Raw genomic sequence first — 23,648 nt, forward strand, 5'->3', positions numbered from 1 at the left:
TGTCACGCTGATCCCGGTGCCGGGAGCCTCGCTGCTCCGTGATCCCGTTGCCGGGAGGATATTACCCTTTTACTATATAGAATAGAGGCCTGGTGCACGGGTGGGGGCTGGCTGGTTTGCCCTGAAGGGTGTCCTGGATCAGGGTGGGGGTCCCCACTGGGGTGCCTGGCCAGGTTGGTTGAGGGGCTGAGGGCTGTTTTCCAGCTGGCAGGTGACTAAAAGCTCCCAACAGCTCCTTGTTTTCTTTTCTTTTTTTTTTTTTTTTTTATTCTGGGCCAGCTTTAGCTCTGAGGCCTCGCTGCTGAAAACATCGATACAATGTTGCGATCCGGGGCTGACTGACAGCAGGTTTCTGGGGTTTTGTTTAGCAACATAGTACATAGTTTCTTAGAGTTGCAGCTCAGAGGCCGCCAAGTGAGGTGGGGAACGTTGCAGTCTGCAGTCCCTGGAGCAAGCAAGCCTCCCTGCTCGCTTCCAGCTGCCTGGCTGCCGGCCGCCATCTTGGCTGACAGTTAATTTGCATAAGGATACGCTGATTAGCCAATGGGAAGGGTAGCGGTCGTACGCAAATTACCATGTTTCTCTTTTATTAGTGTAGATAATCATGCTTTAACCGTATAATAAAATATGTACATTTATGATTCTCAGTAAATGTCTAGGTTGTCTTCATAAAGTCCTGAGTGAAATGCTTCCTCCATGTGCTATGTGTCTCTGCCTGTTGGTTGTAGGCAAGATTCTGGTGTGCAGAATGTGGAAATCCAAGTCTACAGTCTTTTGTTGACTGCTTCCCATTCAAGAAAGTGTCTGAATCAATATACACCTTATTATCATGAATTATTGCCACTTCTGTATATTTATGCATCTCATCAACATAGGACATCTGACCTAGAAAAATGATATATTCATATCCATGAATAATTACAGAGAAAGCAAAAACTGTCTTTTTAAAAAAACTCTTTTAAATTCAACCCTGTGTGTTCAGTGAAGACTTCGCAGGTATATAAAGCCAAGGTGTTCAAGTAAGTGCCACAGTGGTTTATCAGACTTAATTCTGGATCTGAGATAATTTTCACTATAATGTGTGCACGTGTGTATATGTGTGTGCAAATGTACATATGTATGCGTGTGTGTGTGTTCTAGAGGCTGTTACCAAGTTATTTTAATTAGTAGATTTTCACAGCTAATTTGGCTGATTGTATTTTATTACTTAAAAACATTCAGTACCTTTTTGGTGGTAGGCCTGGGGAGCCATGATTGTGTAAGATGAAACTGGTTAAGGAAGTTTATAATAGAACCATCTCCTTTTTGTAACCTAGATATGGCTGAGCCTTTCTAATTTTTGTTATCCAAATAAGGAGGTCTTTAATAACATATAAAAATCATGGAGTTGCATCCTATAAAATATATTTTACAGTATATAAAATATTACCCAGCCGAAACTGGTTTGGCTCAGTGGATAGAGACTGAAAGGTCCCAGGTTCGATTCCGGTCAAGGGCATGTACCTGGGTTGCAGGCACATCCTAAGTAGATGTGCAGGAGGCAGCTGATCGATGTTTCTCTCTCATCGATGTTTCTAACTCTCTATCTCTCTCCCTTCCTCTCTGTAAAAAATCAATAAAATATATTAAAAAAAATATTACCCATAGCCATAACATTTGTACCATATGTATTAGTACATATGATAAATTGGATGTGGTCTGTAGAATGGGCATTGCAAGGCACTCACAGAACACACACATTGAATATCATCCCATTCTTCACTCTCAACTTAAGTGCTAGAAAATGATTCTCCCCATAACAGTGCTTCAGTTTGAGAGCTACAGATCACACAAAATAATCTCAACTTTTAGAGTCTAGCCTCTTACATTCTTACTAAAACACTATTATGAGTCGAATGGTGTTTTCTCTAAAAGATGTTAAAAGTCCTAACCCTGCCCTGACCGGTTTGGCTCAGTGGATAGAGCGTCGGCCTGCAGACTCAAGGGTCCCATGTTCGATTCTGGTCGGGGGCATGTACCTTGGTTGCGGGCACATACCCAGTGGGGAGTGTGCAAGAAGCAGCTGATCGATGTGTCTCTCTCTTTGATGTTTCTGGCTCTCTATCCCTCTCCCTTCCTCTCTGTAAAAAAATCAATAAAATATATTTTTATAAAAAGGCCTAATCCCCAGTACTTTAGGCTGTTGAGCATCATTATCATCATTACTCTGAACTCTGTTTCAGATAAATTTCTTATTTATACTTCATTTATCTCTTCTTCTGGAGAATTCTCTAGTTCTTTCATTTGGGGGTTGTTTCTTTGTCTCCTCAGTTTGGCTGTCTGTTTAGGTTTGTGACTATGTATTAGGCAGATCCTCTACGCCTCTCAATCTAGTGCAAGACAGTGTTAACCGCTGTTTCTAATTAGATCAGGCAAAGACTCAAAGCCTCCAGAGACCACCTCTGTGCAGCGGTTCTCAACCTGTGGGTCGAGACCCCTTTGGCGGTTGAACAACCCTTTCACAGGGGTTGCCTAAGACCATCCTGCATATCAGATATTTACATTACGATTCATAACAGTAGCAACATTACAGTTATGAAGTAGCAACGAAAATAATTTTATGGTTGGGTCACAACCTGAGGAACTGTATTTAAAGGGCCAGAAGGTTGAGAACCACTGGTCTACAGACTGATAGGAGTCTGATTTGAATTGCCTCCAGGCAATCGTCCACAGGTGTAGTGAGAGTTTCTTTCAACAGGGTGTAGCAGTTGCTTCTGCCTGGAGGCTAATTGTTACTTTTAGTCAGGGGTCCTCAAACTTTTTAAACAGGGGGCCAGTTCACTGTCTCTCAGACCGTTGGAGGACCGGACTATAGTTTAAAAAAAAATATGAACAAATTCCTATGCACACTGCACATATCATATTTTGAAGTAAAAAAACAAAACGGGAACAAATATAATATTTGTATTTGCATGTGGCCCGCAGTTTGAGGACCCCTGCTTTTAGTCTTTTAAGTGGCCTCAGGGAAAGGTGTTTTCCAATAGGGTGTGTCAACTGCTTTCCCTCCAGGCAAGGTTGCCTGTATAGCAAATGTTTGTGTGGGAAAGATGTCCTCCGCTGCATGAGGGAATGATTCAGCCCAGGAAACTTGGGGTGTCTGCCTTCTGAGCTCTAACCCACAAGTCCCCAGTCCTGGCTTCTGCTCAAACAGCTCCAGTCCACTCTGCCCTCCCTTTGCCAGAGCACAAGGTGGGTGGCTGCACAGGGAATTTTGTGCATTGGCCCTTAAAGAAGGTACCTTAATTTCCAGCTGTTTCCCTGGCAGACAGCAACCCTGCTGCTTTTCACAGCCAGATGTTATGTGGGTACCCTTCTCAGATTTGGTGCTCTCTGCTGGGGGGCCCAGCTTGGGGATTGGACCCGAGTTCTCAGTGGCAACTCTCCATAGCTGAGATATCTCTCTGGGACTTCAGTTGCTGTCTGTGGGCACCCAGCCAGACCTTTCATGCCTCCACCCCTCCTACCAGTCTCTATGCAATCTCCACTTTTAGTCCTTGGTGATCAGGACTCTCTCCTTTGAGCTTTTCGTTGATTATTCAGGAAGTTTTTCTGAATTTTAGTTGTAATTCCAGTTTGTTCCTGGGAGCATGTCCATGCATCATCCACTTACTTTGCTGCCATTTTTAATCTCCCCTAGTACTTCAGAATGTCATATTGTTTGCAAATAGGGTCATTAAGGAGGCAGTTCAATTGAGATCAGGGTGGGTTCTAATCCAATATGATTGGTGTCCTTATAAAAAAAAGAAAATTTAGAAATGGAGACAGACATGCACAGAAGGAAGACAATGTGAAGAAACATAAGGAGAATGCCATATGAGGACACAGGTTAGAATGTTATCGTGCATCTATAAGCCAGGGAATGCATGAGGCTACCAGAAATTAGGAGAGAGGCATGGAACATCCTAGTACCTTCATTTATTTTGGAGTGCTGGCCTCCAGAACTGTGAGACAATAATTTTTATTGTTTTTAAGTCTCCCAGTGTATGGTCCTCTGTTACAGAAGCCCTAGGAAATTAATATAAGAACCTCTTCAGAATTGTAGTTTCTTCTTCATAAAAAAGAAGGTCTTAATGAGTACCAATATTTCCTTTATTTTTAATGTTTTGATATGGGATTGAATGCTCTTTCATAAGACCTAAATCCTATTACTACTGGCATTCTATAAATTAATATCTATTTAACATTTGATCCAACATAATCTGAACAATATCAACCACCCTCTAATGTTCAAGAGATTCTGTTTTCAGCTCCCAAAAAGGTCAGTAAAATCATCCAAAGAAATAGTACTATAGAAAGAGAGATTAATGGCAAAGAATATGAAGGGGAATAGTTTAGGGATTTAAGTAGCCATTTCACTTTTTATTAAAACTATAAGGTTATTAATAATGTAGCTCATTTTATTTTTGAAACTAGTATAAATTGATCATTTAATTCTATTGATCTTTTCTCTTTTTTTGAGTTCTTAAATATGTTAGCTTAGTTTTTTTGTTTGTGTGAAGTTTAGTGTTCACTAATCTCCTTTTCATTCAATTAGGAAACTTGGGTTTTTTAATTACCCTAATATCTCTAAATGATGATGTGTTTTCTTCATTTTACTCCACCATAACTGTGACTTCTATTTTCTTAGTTTCTGGTATAGTATCTGGCATGTAGGAAGTGTTCAGTATTTCAATGTAAAAGCCAAATATGAAACTAAAATTGGAAAATAAATATAATACAAGCATTCACAGTCCAAGGGAAGATGGCTGGTATAATGTTTTTACAATGATTTTTATAAAAGTATTTATAAAAGTACTATGAAAAATGACTCAGTGTTGATCCTCAATGAAGCACCTTATTAAAAAGTGTGAATTATTCTGACACCTCTGACAAAACGTGGATACTTTGTTAGTTTGTTTATGCTTGTCTCATGTTCATCTCTTCCAAGTGCTTTGACTTAATCCTTCCTTTTCTCCTTTATAATGAGCAACCAAACGAGTGGTATGACAAGTAGGCTCTAAGATGACCCCTGTGATCCTTGCCTCCTGGTCTTCACGTCCTTGTGTCATGCCCGCATCTTGAGTGTGAGAGGGGCCTGTGACTTGCTTCTAACAGAACATGTCAAAAGTGATGGGATATCACTTCCATGATTATCTTTCTGACACTTGTCTTGCTATTAGACTCTATTGACTCTTTGATGAAGGAAGCCACCATATGGAGAAACCCTTCCACAGAATAAGACTGGTATTAATTTCTATTGCTGCATGACAATTACCATAAACAGTGGATTAAAACTACAGTGTTCAAGGGTCAGGAGCCTGGGCACTGATTAACTGGGTCCTCTGCTCAAGGCCTCTTAAGACTTCAGCCAGTGCTGTGGTCTCATCTGAGGACTGGGTTTCTCTTCCAGGCTCACTGGTTGTTGGCAGAATTCAGTGCCTTCCAGTTGTAGGATGGAGGCCCTCAGATACTAGAGGCTTCTCAATTTTCCCTGGCACATGACCCTCCATATTGTGGCAGTTGCTTCTTCAAGGCCAACAGAAAATCATCTCTACTTCTCTGACTTCTTCCATCTCTGAGTTCTAGAGCCCCTTTTGAAAGGGCTGACCTGATTAGGGCCTATCTCGTGTTATTTCCCTTTTGCTTAAAGTTAACAGATTAGGAAATTTAATTACATCTGTAAAACCTTTCATATAATGTAACCTAAGTAATAAAGTGATATCTCTCCATAATCCCTCACCCACACTCAAGGGGAAGGGATTATTCAGGGTAAGTATACCAACAGGCAGGAACCTTGGGGCTATCTTAGAATCTGCCTACCACAACTGGCCTGTCTTAGTCCTATTTGTGAGCTTTATTTCCACTTGGCTCCTATAGTTTAGATTTTGGCAAAGTATTTTTGCAATACTATACTATTACTATAAGTGGAAATAGCAAAACATTTTATTAAATTTATCTTTAATAAAATTAGAATTTAACTAAATTACTATTTACACAGAAGACTATAAGATTTTAAAATCACATCTACTCTAAATTAGCATCCTCACAACCCTTGTGAATAAAGCACAAAGATGATGTTTCTTTTTATTTGTTTAACTGGGACAGTGACCACTGTGATTGAAGAAGAAAATGTTCAGAAGCTAGAATGGGGATGATGAATGTAGTTTGCTCCATTAAATAAGCATCATTTGTGAGCATAGAAAAGCAATGTCTCTATTGGTATAGACTTAATAGCTTTACCCTTTCTATACCTGTGGCAGAGCACTGTGTGTTAGAGCCAACTATCAATGCTAGAAACAGCTGAAATAGGAAGACTGGGTATGTTTGGTTCTCCTGTGGTGGGGATCTGTGGTCAAAGACTCTAGATCCACATAATCTGCAATGTCTTCATGCCAAATCACTTCCCTGAAGAAAGGAGTGGGAGGCAAAGAAATTTCAACACAGTTTCTCTATAAAGATGTACTATTTACAGTTATACAGAAATTTCCTTAGAGGTAAAAGCATTTTATAGCTTTCAATATTTTAAAATTAGTTTCTTTGTCCCCATTTTGTCAACTGATAAGTCCAAGTACCCCCAAATTTTATTCATAGTCACCTATTTAAACAGTGCAACCGACCAGATATAGTTTATTAAAATATTCTCATTAAAAACAATTTTGACAGTTTTTAAAAATTATAAATACATTAAAAACTGTTATAGTGTTTTTGAGTTTGTAAATATTGCCTTTTGAAATTATCAGATGTAAAACTGTTTAGTTAAAACTGTGAAATTTCTTAATTCAACCTTCACTTATAAAAATATATTTTTATGGAACACTGAACAGTTAAGGCCACAACACTTAGAGAGTTTGAGATACACATACTGTGAAATTGCTTGTCAAAAATATCATAAATAAATATCAAAACTGGTCATACTATTCAAACCAAATAAAACATATTATTAAGTTATATCTTCAAGTTTGTTGTCAGAAACATTCCTTAAGAAGTCATGTTTTTCAAGTATAAATTACAATGTGCATGGTGACCACACAAATATATATTTAAAGTATTACACAGGATTTTGATGTTTTCTCAGTATTTGGGGGTGACGTATCCTGATTATTTTGCCCAATGTGGTTCTGTTTGAAATCCTTCTTATTGCTTTTAAAAGCTATTTGATCTCCTAATGATTTTATTTCTGGAAGTGGCTCATTATTATTCGGCATACTTTTCATACTCATCAATGACAGTCTTTTAAAAAGGTAAGTCTAGAAAAAACACAAAAAATTCATTTCAGTAAGTGAAATATTCACTTAGTATTTGGGGGGTGCATAATTTTCAACAAGTCTTAACATTATTTCATCACATCTTTATGGGACACCATATATATATTCTTAGTATTCATAAGCCTTTTTTCTTTTACCAATGACAATCATGATTCTTCCTTGAGAAACTAGCTGGAACATGGCAGAGAAAAGGTAGTTGCCAGGAAGGCAAAAATACACAGGCATACTTTTGATAGAAAAATTCTCATCTCAGACTTTTATTTATGGGACTGACAATGAATAAAAAATCTATTGACTTCAAAGAGGCACTGGATCTTTAACCTCTGTATCTGCAGCCTCTAGCCTTGTGTCTGGGACATAAGAGATACCCAATTAATATATGCTAAGTAAATACAAGAATGAACTAATTCCACAATGAAAATAAATTTTTAATAGCTGAAAAATTTACTGCTTTTTTAATCAGTTTATTAGGGTGGAAGGAAATCAAGCCAATGACACAATTTTCTGAGTGGCTAACTGTGGGTCCAAATAATCAGCATTGACTATAGTTTATAAAAGCAATATTTGGTAATTTCTAGATATAACAATCACCTTCCAAAAGATCTCTGCTGTTAATGAAAATCATAGGTGCCAACCTGGCTATCTGAATCATTTAAAATTATGAAAACAAAATTCAGTGAATTCTGTCTTGTAGAAGAGTGCAATTCTTTCTTTTTCTTTTTTAGATTATCATTAAAGTATTTGTTTAATTAAGAGGAAGGCATACAAAATCTCAAACACATGTTTATTTTGATACTAGAGGTCCAGTGCATGAATTTGTGCATGGGTGGGGTCCAGCTGGCCTGCCCCAATTGGGACTGATCGAGCCTGGCTGGCCGGGGGGAGGGGCCACAGGCAGTTGGTGGGCTGGCCCTGCACCTGATTGGAGGGGGAGGGGGCAATTGGGGGGCAGGGCCATCCAGGGGGAGGGACCGTGGGCAGTTGGCTGGCTAGCCCCGCCCCCTGGTTGGACTCCTGGTTGAACTCCCAGTTGAAGGGACAATTTGCATATTAGTCTTTTATTATATAGGATGTGTTAATGAACTACTTTCCCCAAGTTTTAAAAACAGTTTGGTTTGTTTGGCTTAGATAATGTAAATAGGTGAGAGACGACACTGTAGATAAAAATGTCATGTGAGAATGATTGAAAAAAAATCTCAAATGATTTCCTTTTTAAAAATATGTAGAATAACAGCATATTCCTTAAGTAGGGAATATACTTATTACTTCTTGATTGTTTAATATAATTTTCATTATCTTTTTATTTCTTTCTTTTAGCCAAGGAAATGTGTATGTACTGAAATATATTTTTCTACTAGGTATAAATGAGAATTTAAGCAGAATCAAAGTTGAAGACTGAATTCTTCAGTCTGGCACTTGTCCTGGCCTAACCTTACCTTTGTCCCATCCACTAGTGCTGGCACTCGGGCACCTTGCTTTGTCTGCTTCTACAAGTGTGTGCTATTCTGCCTCCCGCACAGCATTCCTTCCCTGGCTTGGCCCTCTCTCTTGTACTGTATATCTAAATTCTACCACCTACAGGCAATGCTGAAGACTGGAGAGCCTGAACAGCCACTGAAATCTGACCATGGATTCTAGAATATGCGTTTTCATTTGGTCAGAGGTATGTTTTCCAGTAATCTTTTTTTTTTTTTTTTTTTGGCAGCTTCACTTCACTTTTCTTCTCCTTATGTTTTTATGTCTCCCGGCTCTTTCACTTTTCACCTTCCTCCCTCATATTTAATTTTTTTTTCAGATGCTTTCCCTGAACTTTTATAATTGGAAAAAGTATTCACAGGAATGCTATGAAGCATAGTATACTATCTGTTAAATGTCCTGGTCTACTAGACAGAGCATTTAAAAAGTTCCTAAACCTTGATCAAATGTTCTGATGATAAATCTGATATAATTCTAAAGCCAATTCAAAGTGTCCTTTGAGCCAGGTCACAATTATCTTTTGGGTATAGTAATCCAAATTTATCAAATAATTTTTATAAAGAAAAAAATAGTCATAAATTATTTTTTAGCAAAAGATAACAATATGGGCATCATGGCCAAATAGCATTTGAAATTTCTAAAGTAACTCTGAAAGGAATTTCAGAGTGGCATATACCTCCAAAGCTGGCAAAAGGCAGGCTGTTTAACTACTCTAAGTGTGGTTCCTGGTTTTTATACCTTCACCCTTTCCTCTTTCTTACTTCCTTATATTTTACAACTCATTGTCAACCAAAAATATTTACTGAGTATTTACCACATACCAGAAACTGTGATAAGTGATGAGGATACACTGAAAAACAAGATAGATTATCATTTCTGTACCTATGGAACTGAAGGCCAGTGGGGAGGATAGAAACATAAAGCTAATAGATATACAAATGACTATGTAATTGCAAATTGTGATGAATATTAAGAAGGATAAGAAAAGTGTTATGTGAGACACTAATAATGGGCTATAATAATTTACATAAGTGCTACTGGTCATAAAAGGCCTGTATATGGAAATTACATTTAAGCTGAGACCTGAAGGTTGACTAGGAACTAACAAGGCCTTTCATTTGTCTTGTCTTCCATGTTTTCTCTTCTACCCTGAAATATGGTCTCATAATTAAAGCAAGTCCTGAAAGTGAAAAGAGAAACTTACTTTCAAGGTGAAGAAACATATTCCTTAGACTTTCAGCAACTCCAAAATATGTATTAGTCATCTCCTGAGAGACTGAAGTAGCATGTTGTAATGTTTCCTAAACACAACCATCTTTATTTTTTCATTCATCCTATTTCATGGCTTTGCCTTACTCTCTTCTAGACTCTCTTGATTATTATGCACTTATAATTTAAGCAGTAAAGTTATTTTACAAATTTTTTTTTGTATGATGAATCAGCATGGATGGAATGACTGAAAAAATATTAAATTTTGGAAGAACTACCTGACTCATAATCTAAAGTCCAATAAATAAACAAATATACACGTTAAAAATGTGAAACATCACCTGAAATTCTTCATGTTTCTGGGCATAAAAACTCATATTAAAGAAGTTAAATTATGTGGATCACCATATAAAAAGTAGAAGGAACAATTCAATACTTTGGTCTTAATATTAAAATGAGAAGTTCATTTCACTTACCTTCTTCGATACTTTCCTATCTTTAGTTGGTATGGATTTACTATCCTCCAGGATTTCTGAAGAACTGCTCTTTGCAAGCTCACATATGTTTCCTACAATAGAATATATTTAGAAAAATTTTCCTAACTAATCCGAAAAAGAAAAGTCCTGATGCTTTCAGTGAAACTCTATCAATCCTGAATTATAGAGTAATAATAAAAGACCGTACCACTGGAGTAATGGAAAAGGTCCAAACTGCACATTTCCTGAAAAACTGAGTTAAGGCTAAAAGCCAAGAATGACCTGACCAATGCTGTAAAAGTTTCGAGGGCTACAGAGGTAACAGTACATGCTAGGAAAGACTTCTGTAAAATATAAATTACGTTTTAAAAAATTATAATTAAATCCCTTTTACTCAAATGGACATTATTTTTGTGTTCCAAATTAATCCACATGTTATATAGTTAAATAATGATCTTTAAAGTATACTCATGAAGCAATGCATTATTTTAATTTATATTACCAACTATAAATATTATATTCAACTTCTTTTTAACATTTTAGGCTATATGCTAAGAATACTTAGAGATGATAAATATTTTAACATTTTCCTTAAAATATTCTAAAACTTTCTAGTCTATCTGCAGAAGTTGGAAGGGAAAAAGTAACAAGGGAACTACTTCTTCTCTGCTAAAGTTCAGATAAAATATCTACTATTATGACAGGTATTTTTAATGAGAACACAGTAAAAAGCACACTGTGATGTGATGGTATGGAAATGTAACATAGGGGTCGTACAGCAAAAACACAGATGATTTGGGTGTAGAAAATGTAGGTCTCCTCTAATCTGTGGCACTTGTTCTCTGACACCAACAGCTAGACCTGGGAAAGGATCCCTCTTAAATATCTGTGGTAAGATCAAAGACTTAGGTCTGAGATCTGGGAGAAAGCTAGAAGGCTTGCTGTGGCTCTAGGCCAGCCTGGTCATCGGCAATGGAGTCTGGCAGTGCTCACCAGAGATACAAATTGAAATTTGGGGAAAAAGCTTAACTTAAAACTACTGATTGAAAAGAAAAAAAGAGGTACTGAAAAGGCTGTCCTAAACCACTTGAAAATGACATATGAGCAGCTAGGAGTAGCATGATTATTTTTGTGTGAAAAAGCTGTGGCGGCTATCAATGAGAACAAATAAGGTCATGTCACATATTTCATAGCTTGTTATGAGTCATGTGACAGTAAAAAGTATAAAATAGAGTATATGTATGTAAACTACTCAATAAAGGCACATATATGCATATATATGTATGTACATATGTATGTATGTTATATATCTAGCTTTTCTAAAAGCATACTTTTGAAGTCAAATGTGCTCACACCTTTTGGATTTTCATTGTATTCAGAAATGGCCGGTTCCTCTTGGTTGTTTTTTTTGTCCTATAAACAATAAAGAAACAATATAATAAAAAACATATTTTTTTTCTGTGCTAGAAAACCTAGTCTTGCTTTTTAAGTAAGGTTCTAGAGTCGGCCTCTAGCTATTAACACAAATATGTGTCAATTACTTCACTTTGCTGGGCTATTGCCTCAATGCTGAGTGATTGCTAAGGTCACTCTTAGCTTAAAATTGTATGATTCAAAAAATATTGTACGATTCAAGAACTCTACTAAAAGAACATTCAGGAATATTAATCAGTATATGATTTAGCTTAGCATCTTACAATGTCAAATTGGAGTTTAATTTGTTGTATGTTGAAGAACTGTAGGGACCACCCTAACTGTAACTCATAAATGCTCCTTATAAACAAAATCCTTCCCTCCCTCTGGGGGAAAAAAAAAGCAACAACTAATAAACATTTTTTTTTTTTTTCTGAGAGGAAGGAGTCTTGGAAAAAGAAAGAATCAAGAAAGAGAATGACTCCCAGCCTGCCTGGCTCAGTGGTTGAGTGTCAACCTATGAACCAGGAGGTTATGGTTTGATTCCCGGTCAGGGCACAGGCCAGGGTTGTGGGCTCCATCCCCAAGGTGGGGCGTGTAGGAGGCAGCCGATTCATGATTCTCTCCCATCATTGATGTTTCTACCTCTCTCTCCCTCTCCCTTCCTCTCTGAAATCAATAAAAACATATTAAAAAAGGAAGAAAATGACCTCTATACACAATACCATCTTGTAAATAAAAAATACATGCACACAAAACAACAAACAATACATGTTTTACGCGTACAGATTCAAATAAAAGGACAAGCATGTTTCAATGATTGTCCATGTTAGGGTGAAGGGAAATGGGGCTAAAAAGGGATCAATTTCAATAAAGAGAGAGGAGCTTTGCCCAGACCAATGATAATAGTGTTTCATAAATGAGAAAGCATGACTAACTCATTGTTTTGTACAAGAGGTCCAAAAAATGAAAACAAAAATGAATCAATACAGTGTCATTCAATTTGGGTTTCTGAGTTAGATATCTCTGAAATTAATCCAGGTTAGTGTTAGCAAATTAATTATTTCAAAACTACCATTTGTCTCCTAGCAGGGTCATTATTAGGCAAAACTGCCAAATGGAAGAGATGTTTTTGATGTCTCTAGCTCCATCTTTAGGATGGCTTTTTCTTCCTCAGTGATAACTCCTCCTCTTCCTCCCATAAATAATTCCTTCTAGACTGCATCTCTGCAGAACTGATCACACTCTTGTGAACTTTAGTTTGTCCCTATACATGTAAATTAACACATGTATGCAGGCACCCACACGTCCCATTTCTGCCACCAATACAGTGCCCCTAACTTTGTATTTTCATTATTTCAAAGACCCAGTGCTGAACTTCATTGTTAATTTCTCAACAGTATACTGTACTATACTGGCCCACATCAGTTGATATCCACTCATGCAGGGAACAGAAAACTAGCAAGAAGTATGGAAAGAGAGCTAGAAACAGAGTGTGCCTCATTCATAAATTTGCATGAACAAAGTTATTCATAGAAATAGTTTTGCTCCCAATGGAAGTTGGAATCTGCCTTCTGCAGAGACCAAGGAACCCATATGCTTTCTCTTAGGCAGGATCTCAGGATTTAAACACATATCATCACATCTTTTCAATGGTTGTCAATACCTTTTCAATTGAGTTGTCGCTGGTTTCACTTTGGTAACCTGCAGGAACGACTGAATTGTCACTAGTTTCACTGTTGTAACCTGCAGGAACATTTGAATTGATGCTGGTTTCACTGAGGTCATCTGCAGGAACATTTGAATTGTCGCTGATTTCACTGAGGTCATCTGCAGAAACATTTTTATTGTCTCCCACAGCTTTCTTCCTGTCTTCCAGATGTTCATTAATTTCCTCTGCCTTGTCTTCTGGAAGTGTGCGATTCTATGGCAAAATTGATAATCAAGAAAGAGTTAGATTTTCTTTAAAAAAAACACAGAGATTTATTTTGTAAATCTTGTCATAACTTGTAAATTTTGTCATAACTCATATTATCTCAAAGAACACATGGATATGAGTTCAAATACTTAAGTCAAAGAAATAAATGCTGCATAACCCATGCTGTATATCAAGTTACTATATTAGCAAGGATTTTGTGTCTGTTGCTCTATTTCATTTTTAATGACTAGAATTCCCAAAATTATATTAGCACCTATCTATGAAATGGTTAATATGGAAACTAAATTTGCTACCAGGGCTGTCTCGCTGTCTCTAAAGAATGCTTCTAAAGAAGTTAAAAAGCTTTCTATCGGGGACACACACACACACACACACACACACACACACACACACACGCTTTCTATCTACTGGCACATTATAACATAATCATATCTATTATGTTCATTTTCCAAAACAGGGATTTACAATCATTTCAAAAGTACAATTCACTTATTCATAAGAGGTAAGTGTAATTACATTCCAGGAAAAAGATAAAGAGACATGAGCAGTTTAAGTGATTTGCTCTTATTTATTACAGCAAAGGGAAAACCAAACTGAGGCAGAACTTATTCTGATTCCTGTCCAACTAATCCAATTTATAAAACAGCCTATGAATTTGATAGACTGAGAATAAATCATGTAATGTTTATTAAGGATAGGCAGAAAATATTAGTTTTATCTTTATTTCTATATTGAGATTTTTTTTTATTTTGCAGTTTCATATTTGGGGTGGAATACTGCTTATTTTTTGTCATTAGGTGATTAAGCTCCTTGTTGGATTTTTTCTTACGTTTTTCATTTATGCACTTCATTAAAGGTAAAATTACCTCTAAAATACATGAAGCAGTAAGCAATTAATGCCATTTACTTCTTCATAGAACATTTTTACAAAGTTCATCTTGGCCCTATTTGTCTCAGACCATATAGGTCCTTTATATCTTTTCAACACTATCTACCTTCTCATGGTCAATTTCCTAGCAGCTGTTTGGCTAAGGATAAGCCTGATACCTAATAGAGTCTTTAATGGGTGGTTTAAAAACAATGCCTCTAATAATTAAATCATCTTTCTTCTGGCAAAAATAAAAATGTTAGAGAGTTAAGGATAGGAAGAGGATATGTTTATATTTGACGCCTTAGTCACAGATTTAAGTGGAATCCGCAGGCCAGCAGCCCTAAGGTTGTGGCCTAAAAGCATTCCCACCAAGGACAAGCAATCCAGAAGTGAAGCCTTGAGATTTAAAAAAGGGTTTTGGAAGTTACTCTGGGAAGGCTTGACTTGGGTAAATCGAAAGTCATGAGGCAGTGCACGCAAGAGGGGAACAGGGTACCAGGGTAGAAATGTTTAGGTTGGGTAGGGTTAACTACAAGGTAGCTACTATTTACCAAGAACTTCTAAGGCTTTCTTTTGTCCTGCATAATTTCCCCTCTGAATGACTTATATATTAGGCCTAGTCAAGTGCACATTATGGATAGGTAAAATGATAAGAGACAGCTTGACTTTGGAAGGAAACACGAAGCAAGATTACTAGATTTAAGACTTTTGTTCATAAACAGATATATTCATAAGTGTATATAAATGAAGGTCAACTAGGAATAACAGTGCTCCTGACAGAATTTCAGACTTAGTCCTACTATATCCCAGAAGGAGCGTCAGTGAGCTATGCTCAAGCAAAGTCCTCATTGCTTGCAGAGTTTGGTTAATCTAGCATCTGGGTCAATTCCAATTGTGCTAGTTAACTAAGGCATTAATGTAACTACAGGATATCATGCTATTATAAAAGAAAACACAGAACTTTACATTATTTTATAAATAAGCAAAAACACTAATTTCTTTAATAATGAACTACAATTTTACTCATTAACTTTATGAAAATCTATGACAATGAAGAACTGTTAGAACTACATCATTTTCTAAATTTGAAAAAGCTTTTAGAAAATGACATTTGTACTAGAAATCACAACATCAATTGTAACACTTTGCACTTATTAAACACATTTAAAATTATTCAATACACATCTGGACAACTACTTTAAATCACATACAGCACTTACCTTCAAACTGAAACAATTTAGGAGAGATTGGCAGAATACTGTCATTTTATAAAAGAAAAGATAAAGTTTAAATACGTTTTTTCTTTAAAAAAATATATGTATATATATATATATATATTTCGGGGGGGGGGGGGAGATAGAAACATCAATGATGAGATCAGCTGCCTCCTGCAAGCCCCACATTGGGGATCGAGCCTGCAACCCAGGCATGTGCCGTGACCGGGAATCAAATCGTGACCTCCTGGTTCATAGGTCAGCACTCAACCGCTGAGCCACACGGGCTGGGCTAAATACATTCTTATCACCAGAACCACATAAGAAGTAAAGAGGTAGTCTTGAGTGGTCAGTGGAAATGCGTCTGTGTTGAGATCACAATAAAGAAGTGAATGGGCCTGGCTCCCACAAAAAGGATCCTTGTTTCATTGGTCAGACAGCATGGATAGCTGAAGCCTTTGGTTTGGCCCAGGGCATTGCTTTTAACATTTTTATGGGAAATATAAAAAAACCAAACATTCTTCTTTCAGTTTCAAACATTGAGTTTCCTTAAGAATATGATCACATTGTGTGCTTTAAAACCTAGAGATTGCTATCAGAAGTTAGCCTAGTGGTCACCCTGGGAGGAGGGATAGGAAATTATGGAAGGAGGTTGAAGGGAAACTTCTGGGGAACCAACACTGTGCTTTTCCTTGATCTGGATGTTAACTATATGGGTGTGTTCAGTTTGTGGAATATAGATTGAGCTATATGAGATATATTCTTTCTGATGTATGTATAACTTCACAAGAGTTGTTTTAAACTTTAAAAATACTATAAAGCATAAACTTTTAAGTTAATGTCATATAGTACAGAATTTTTTTTCCAAATAGGCTAATAGAGCATACTTTATCTAAGTCATATCAGGTGGAGAAGTGCATATTTTTTCATCTTAATTTCAAGGTTTCTTTAGGACAAGAAGAGTTAACATGTAAGTTTATGTTTTAATTATACTAGAAATCACTGAAGCAGTAGAGATGGGGAAGAGCATTAAATAAAAGACCTAAGCACTGTTTTCCAAGCCTTTCTCCATAGGTCACACAGTCTGAGCAAGACACCTTATTAATGTACTTTACAGTCTCTATCTGTAAAATGAGAAAATGACATTAACAATGAAGCAAAAAAACATGAGCAAACAGTATTTGTATGTAAATATAAGTGCTTTTGTAAAGGCCCTTCTATAAAAAGAGTCCTTAGTGTTGACACTTGTTTGCCATAATTTCCCAGATCTTGTCACTAGGAAACAGTTCATTTAAAAATTCACTCATTTGTTCTACCCTATTGCACACATCCCTTTATTCTCTGCCAGGAGCCCAGCAGACAGAGCAAGGGAAGACGGCGACACGCCTGTCAGGAGCAACCCAGAATGGCAAGGAAGTGGAGGAAAGGCCTCACCTGGGCTGCAGGTCAATGTTGCCATAGGGCACAATGCTCACAGACCTTCAGGTTTCCAACAGAAGTCCACAAAACATTTTTAAATGTAAAATATCCTGACATTTAAAGGTTGGCAACAGAACCACATGCTTATGTATACTAAACAATAAATCTGCAGGCCAGACTGCATCCATGGGTTGCCAAGTATGACTTCCCAATTGTTGGCTTCCAACAACACTACTTTATAAATTCTAAACGTTTCCTTCTTTGTATATACCAATCCCTTATTTCATTCTTAATCAGTATTTTGACCACCAAATACATTACAATTTGGCTTTCATTAGCAGGCTTGCAAAAATAAATATAATGCTCAGGGTATAGAACATCTTGCTGGTACATAGCTTTATTCTCATTTTCACTTTTACTCTTTATTATTCCCCCCCTCTTTTTCCTTAGAAAACTTATTTTCTTCACCTTAAACAAATGTATGATACATGATTACATTTCATGTGTGAATTATTTTTTAACTATTTTGATAAAAACATTAGGACACAGAAAAATCTATGGTCCCCATAACAGCACTAACATCTAAATTTTAGGTTAACCATGTGATTGCGGTCAGCCTTTCATCATGCTTCAAATGTTGAGGGGCAATATTTGACCCATGTATGGTGTGTAATGGTAGAATTCCACTCTACCTCAAATTTAAGGGTTACCATTATCATAATCCACTTCATTCCCACAGATCTGTTTCCATAAGCCAATTTTTAGGAGTTGCTATCCTATATAATAAAAGCCTAATATGAAAATTGTCCCCTTGGGTGGTCCTTCAACCGCTCTCTATGATGTGCGCTGATCACCAGGGGACAGCGCAGAACATGGCGGGCGTCAGTGACGCGGCACTGTGGGCAGCAGTGGAGGTGCTGCTGGCCCCTGATGAGAGTGGGACCGTGGTGGGATGGTGGAGCAGGTGAGTGGGCGGCACCAGGCCAAGGCAGGTGCAAGCTGGGGGCTTGATTGCAGACAGTGACCAGTGGTAGTGGTGGGGGGTGGGGTGGGGGAGGGCTGCTGCCCGGCTCCCAGGCACTGAGGGAGCCGGGTGGGAGGGCCCCAGCCCCGACCCATTGCCCTGCAGGCGGGGTGGTGGAGCAGGTGAGGGGGCAGCGCTAGGCCAATGCGGGGTGCCAGGTGGGGCTGCAGGGCTGTGAGGCTGGGGGCACGAGCTGGGGCCCTATCTCTGCAAGCCACCCCGAGGGACTCCACCCATGCATGAATTCATGCACCGGGCCTCTAGTGTTATATCTAAACAAAAGTGAGGTTTCATAGGAAAAAATTCATGCACATCAATCAGTGACTTGGAGATTCAAGAGGTTATGTTGCTTACCCCCAAACATGTTTCATGTGTTAACTAATTATCAAAAAACCCCGTTTCCTTTTTTAAAAGAGGGGAATAAGACTCAGAAAGGTTAAGAAAAAAAACTTGTCCAGCCCAGCCAGTGCAGTTCAGTGGTTGAGTGTTGCCCTATGAACCAGGAGGTCAGGGTTCGATCGCTGGTCAGGGCACGTGCCAGGCTTGCAGGTTTGATTCCCATTAGGGGGCATGCAGGAGGCAGCCGATCCATGAATCTCTCTCATCACTGATGTTTCTATTGCTCTCCCTCTCCTTTCCTCTTGGAAATCAAATATATGTATATATAACTTCTCCAAGTGTCCACAGAGCTAATCAGTGTGAAAGGCTGAGATTTGAACTTAGGCTTACTGGAACCCAGAGCCCATGCTCTTTACCCAACTCTGCTCAAATAAATTGAGGACCATAATGCCTGCCCTCAGAGTCCACCCCCCTCACACACATACACACACACTGATATTTAAAGCATTGCAGAATCTTATGTTGATAGCTCACTTCGATAACATTGTACTCTTATATACCACTGTATGTAGTAATAGCAACGGAACAGTTAGGATTTTCTTTTCCCAGAGTACCAAAGGCTCTGGAATATATTATCTCCCTTCCTAAATTGAGAAATATGCTAGTAGCACTCTGTCTGATATTTATTTTTCAAAGTCTAATTCTGATTATATTTCTCTACAAATAGACTTCCTGGAGCTCACTCTTTGCTGGCAATATGGATTCTGCCCGGCCCTCTGCTGGGGCTCTCACAGGCCCTCTCTTTGAAGCCCTCACCTCTCCTCTTCCATGGTTTGGGCAGCACCTCTCTCTCCTAGAAAGTGTTCCCACCCCACCTCCTTCTCAGACTTCCCTTTCTCACCTTCCCCTTACCTGCTGAAGTTTCCCTGAATTTTGTCTTCAGTTCTCTTTTCACACTATGAATGCTGCCTCTCATTCAACTCCACAGTTTCAACTACATATATGTGCTGGTGATACTCAGCAATCTCCCCTGAGCTCCAGACTCAGATGTGCATCTGACTGGGGAACATCTCCTTAAACAACAAACCCCAAGCAGTCTCCCAAACCTACCCCTGTGTTCTTAGCCTTGGTGAACGGCACTCTTTCCACCCAGTTCTCCAGGCCAGAAACAAGAAAAGTTTGGCCTTTTCCCACCCTCAAAACTACATCACTTTACTAAGCCCTCCGATTCTATCTCTACATCTCTCACAATATATGTCCCAAACTCTTCTGCCCCACTGCCCCAGTTCAACTGCACTTTAGTTTCTGCCTGGTCTACTGTTAACAGCCTCCTAACTGGCACCCCTGCCTCTGGTCCTCTTCCCTTTCAATCCACCTATTCAATCCATATTGCTGCAGAATGATGTTACAAAATACCAAGTGTTAGCCTCTTGCTCTTGTTTAACATCTTTTACAAACACATAAGGCCCTTCACCTCTCTATCCACAACCAAAGGATACTCTAGGTTGCACTGATAGCAAAACACTCTCATGGCTCCCATCAGCCTGGAAAGCCCTGCTCGCCACACTCCCCTTTTTCCTGGTTAGGCTTTACTTTTCATGACTCAGTTACCATTTCATCATGGCTCCTTGGAAGCCCTTTCCTAGCCTTTCTCTATGGCAGCTGAAGTACCACTCCTAAAGCACTCTATTGTACTTGTAAATTTTCTGGTCAGCCTGTAGAAATAACCAAGAGTTCCTTGAGATCAGAAGCCACACCTTACTCTCTGCATAACCAAGGTACAAAAGCATTTTCTTCTTATTAAGATATTTAATGTGGGAAAGCCATATATGGGTTTTTAAGATCCCATTTTTGCCCTAACTGCTTTGGCTCAGTGGATAGAGCACTGGCCTGCGGACTGAAGGGTCCCAGGTTCAATTCCGGTCAAGAGCATGAACCTTGGTTGCGGGCACATCCCCAGTAGGGAGTGTGCAGGAGGCAGCTGATCGATGTTTCTCTCATCAATGTTTCTAACTCTCTATCCCTCTCCCTTCCTCTCTGTAAAAAAAAAAATCAATAAAATATATTTTTTTAAAAAAGATCCCATTTTTATCTTCCGGCAGTCCTGGCTAAGAACATGGGAGCAAAAGTAAACAAATGGACACTGTTAAAACAGCAGTTAAGGCAGAGTCAAGGAACTCCTTTTACCTGGTATTCTTTCAAGAAATCTATACTTACCTAACATTCCAGTGGAAAGAAGACCACAGAAGGTTGACTATAAGCAACCCTCACTTCTTGAGATATACCTGATTTGGGGAAGCTACTGTTCTATTTTTGGTGCTTGGTATATAAATATTTGTTGAATGAATAATATGTAACAAATACTAAGTTATGTGTCAGATACTGGGCATATAATATCACATTTACTTTTCACAATGGAAAGAATGAAGGAATTACAGCACCTTCCTCCATGGTAGCATTTTCTTTTTTATATGTGTATAGCAAGTTTATCTCTAAGTGAAATAACAACAGACATTTCAATTGCACTCACCTCAAGAGCTGATGCTCATCAGCAGTAGATCCTTCGGTCATACTCCTTTATAGCTTACCTTAAAGTAGTTTTCTTCCAGAGTCATCATTTTAAACTAACTCAATGGATTCTATACACACTACTCACACTTGCCTCAGAAATGATCACTGATAAACTACAGTTAAAAGCTTGATTGACCAGCAGATGGAGAGCATAATGAAGGAACTAGTTATTCCAATTTATTTAACCAAATATTAATTCAGGTCTGAAAATGACCAAGCCAGTATTTTGACAAGAACACTATGCCACACAAATCATTGATTCTAAAACAGCACAAAAAGATTTTGAACAGGGAAATGTGAAGAAATGGGTAAGAAGTGATAATTAAAAAATTGTTATCTCGATCAGTTCAAATAATGAGGTAGACACCGTTTAGAATTTCTTCACTTCATATTCTGATCTTTCTCTTCACATTCTTTCTCATTCAAGGAGAATCAAATGTGCAAAGAACTCAACTACACAAAACTCATAGGAAGTCTACTCCAAAATCCTCCTTGATAAAAGAATGTAAAAGAAATCCTCATGTCCAAGATATAGGAGGGATTGGGGAAGGAAATCAGTTGAAAAGGGAGTTATGAATAGCTGCATTATATACACTGAAAGTGTTAAGGGAAGATTGAAATTACACTAGTAGAAATCGAGCCTCTCTAAAATTCAATATCTAAAATTAGTTTCTCTTTTCAAATAATTAGTGACTGTGCACATTTAATTTTTATTTTACTTGAAACATTTGACAAGCAACAAACAGAATTACAGAACAGTCAATGAAGAATACATTGAGAGTACATAAAAATATTTACTGAGAATGAAGTTTCTCACAGTACAGTTAAAGCGTGGAAATTATAGTTTAGAAATACAGAATTACAGAAGACAAGAGACATCAAACCTGTCATAACTTTTTAAGAGAAAAGAACAATAGTTTATAGAAAACTAGGTTAATTTTAAAATACAATTCTCTTAAAAATGTCTTATGCAAACAATGCATATGATAGAGTAAATCAGCCTAAGAATAAAAGAATTTAAGGGTTAGAAGTATGGTTATAATATTATCTAACCCACTCCATTTTACAGATGAGAAGACTGAGGCCTAATGAGTAGCTTTGCCTGGCCAAGAAATACTTAATGTTTTGCATACTTCCTAATTATAGGTTTAAGTTAATCTCCATTTCATTATATATACTGCCATTTGCCTAGACAGTATCTAAAAGAGACTACATTATTAAGATCTGAGCTCTGAATCCAACTGTCACTTGGTAGATTGTTGCAAAAAGGACACATAAAAGGTAGAAAAGACAGCACTACTAGTATTTCTTTAAAATGTGAATTCCTCATGTTAGCTTTTGAATACCACTGATTCTTATAAAATTATTCTATGTGGTAGGTCAACTATAATCAGACTGAAAATAAGTGTGCTAAATATTTATAAGAAATCAGATGTCACCTTAACTGGTTTGGCTCAGTGGATAGAGCGTCGGCCTGCGAACTGAAGGGTCCCAGGTTCGATTTCAGTCAAGGGCATGTACCTTGGTTGTGGGCACATCCCCAGTAGGGAGTGTGCAGGAGGCAGCTGAATCGATGTTTCTCTCTCATCGATGTTTCTCTCTATCCCTCTCCCTTCCTCTCTGTAAAAAATCAATAAATATATTTTTTAAAAAAGAAATCAGATGTCTTTATAGCCCTAATTATCTGTGCTATTTTTGTATACACAAACAAAATATTCTTATAGTGTACTCCTATTTTCTAAAACTATCTTTAGTGAGGAATATGTAATGTTAATTATCAGCTTGGACCTTTTGATGTTTTCTAGTTATAGAGTAATAATTTGGGGAAAACATTTACCAAGATAATAGTTTAAGAGAAGCCAAAATTTACCAGTTCCTTGTGTTGTCTTTATCAGTTGTTATTGTACCACATATAATGAACCATGACATAAAATCAATTTAATAAAATGTATTGAGTAACTATTACAAGTAAGGCGATCAAATATTTTGTCTAGACATAATCAGGTCAAATTTAGTTTGTTATTTCAGTTCCAAATAATGTGGTAATACATTATTCCAGAATTTTTTGGAACCTGGTGGGTTCAGAAATATTTTAGAACCATTTTCTAAAATTTGCTTTGAATGCACTGGCATTCTGAACCTCTGTACTTCATGTTCTTTCCCCTTTTTTTGATATGTTTTATCTCTCTCATATTTCACAGATCCTTTGATTTTGCTCACTTTTCTGGATTCTTTTCCTTCACCCTGTTTTTCCAGCCTTTCACTCCCACCATTGCCTGTCTCCTGGTATTTCCCATCCTCTTTCTCATTGTCCTCTTTTCCCTCCTTCCCTTTTCTCTTGTTTTCTTCCACTTCCCTCTTCTCCACTTCCCCCTCCTTCCTTTCCCTTTCCTGGCCTTCTTCCTTCCCTCTTC

The 23,648-nt window shown here is 37.7% G+C and overlaps 1 protein-coding gene across 1 annotated transcript in view; it reads right to left on the reverse strand.

Moving 5' to 3' along the window:
- Positions 1 to 6,780: 6,780 nt before the first annotated feature.
- RPGR (retinitis pigmentosa GTPase regulator) overlaps positions 6,781 to 23,648 on the reverse strand; it is a 53,178-nt gene continuing 36,310 nt past the window's right edge. Inside the window, exons 15-18 of the mRNA XM_014457414.2 lie at positions 13,524 to 13,781; positions 11,800 to 11,857; positions 10,445 to 10,536; positions 6,781 to 7,265 (exon numbers count right to left, since the gene is read on the reverse strand). Coding sequence (XP_014312900.1) covers positions 7,059 to 7,265; positions 10,445 to 10,536; positions 11,800 to 11,857; positions 13,524 to 13,781 — 615 coding nt within the window. The 3' untranslated portion in view covers positions 6,781 to 7,058. The remainder of the gene's footprint in view (positions 7,266 to 10,444; positions 10,537 to 11,799; positions 11,858 to 13,523; positions 13,782 to 23,648) is intronic.

The sequence above is a fragment of the Myotis lucifugus genome, unplaced genomic scaffold (assembly GCF_000147115.1).
Source record: "Myotis lucifugus unplaced genomic scaffold, Myoluc2.0 scaffold_76, whole genome shotgun sequence".
In the NCBI taxonomy this organism is placed as follows: domain Eukaryota; kingdom Metazoa; phylum Chordata; class Mammalia; order Chiroptera; family Vespertilionidae; genus Myotis; species Myotis lucifugus.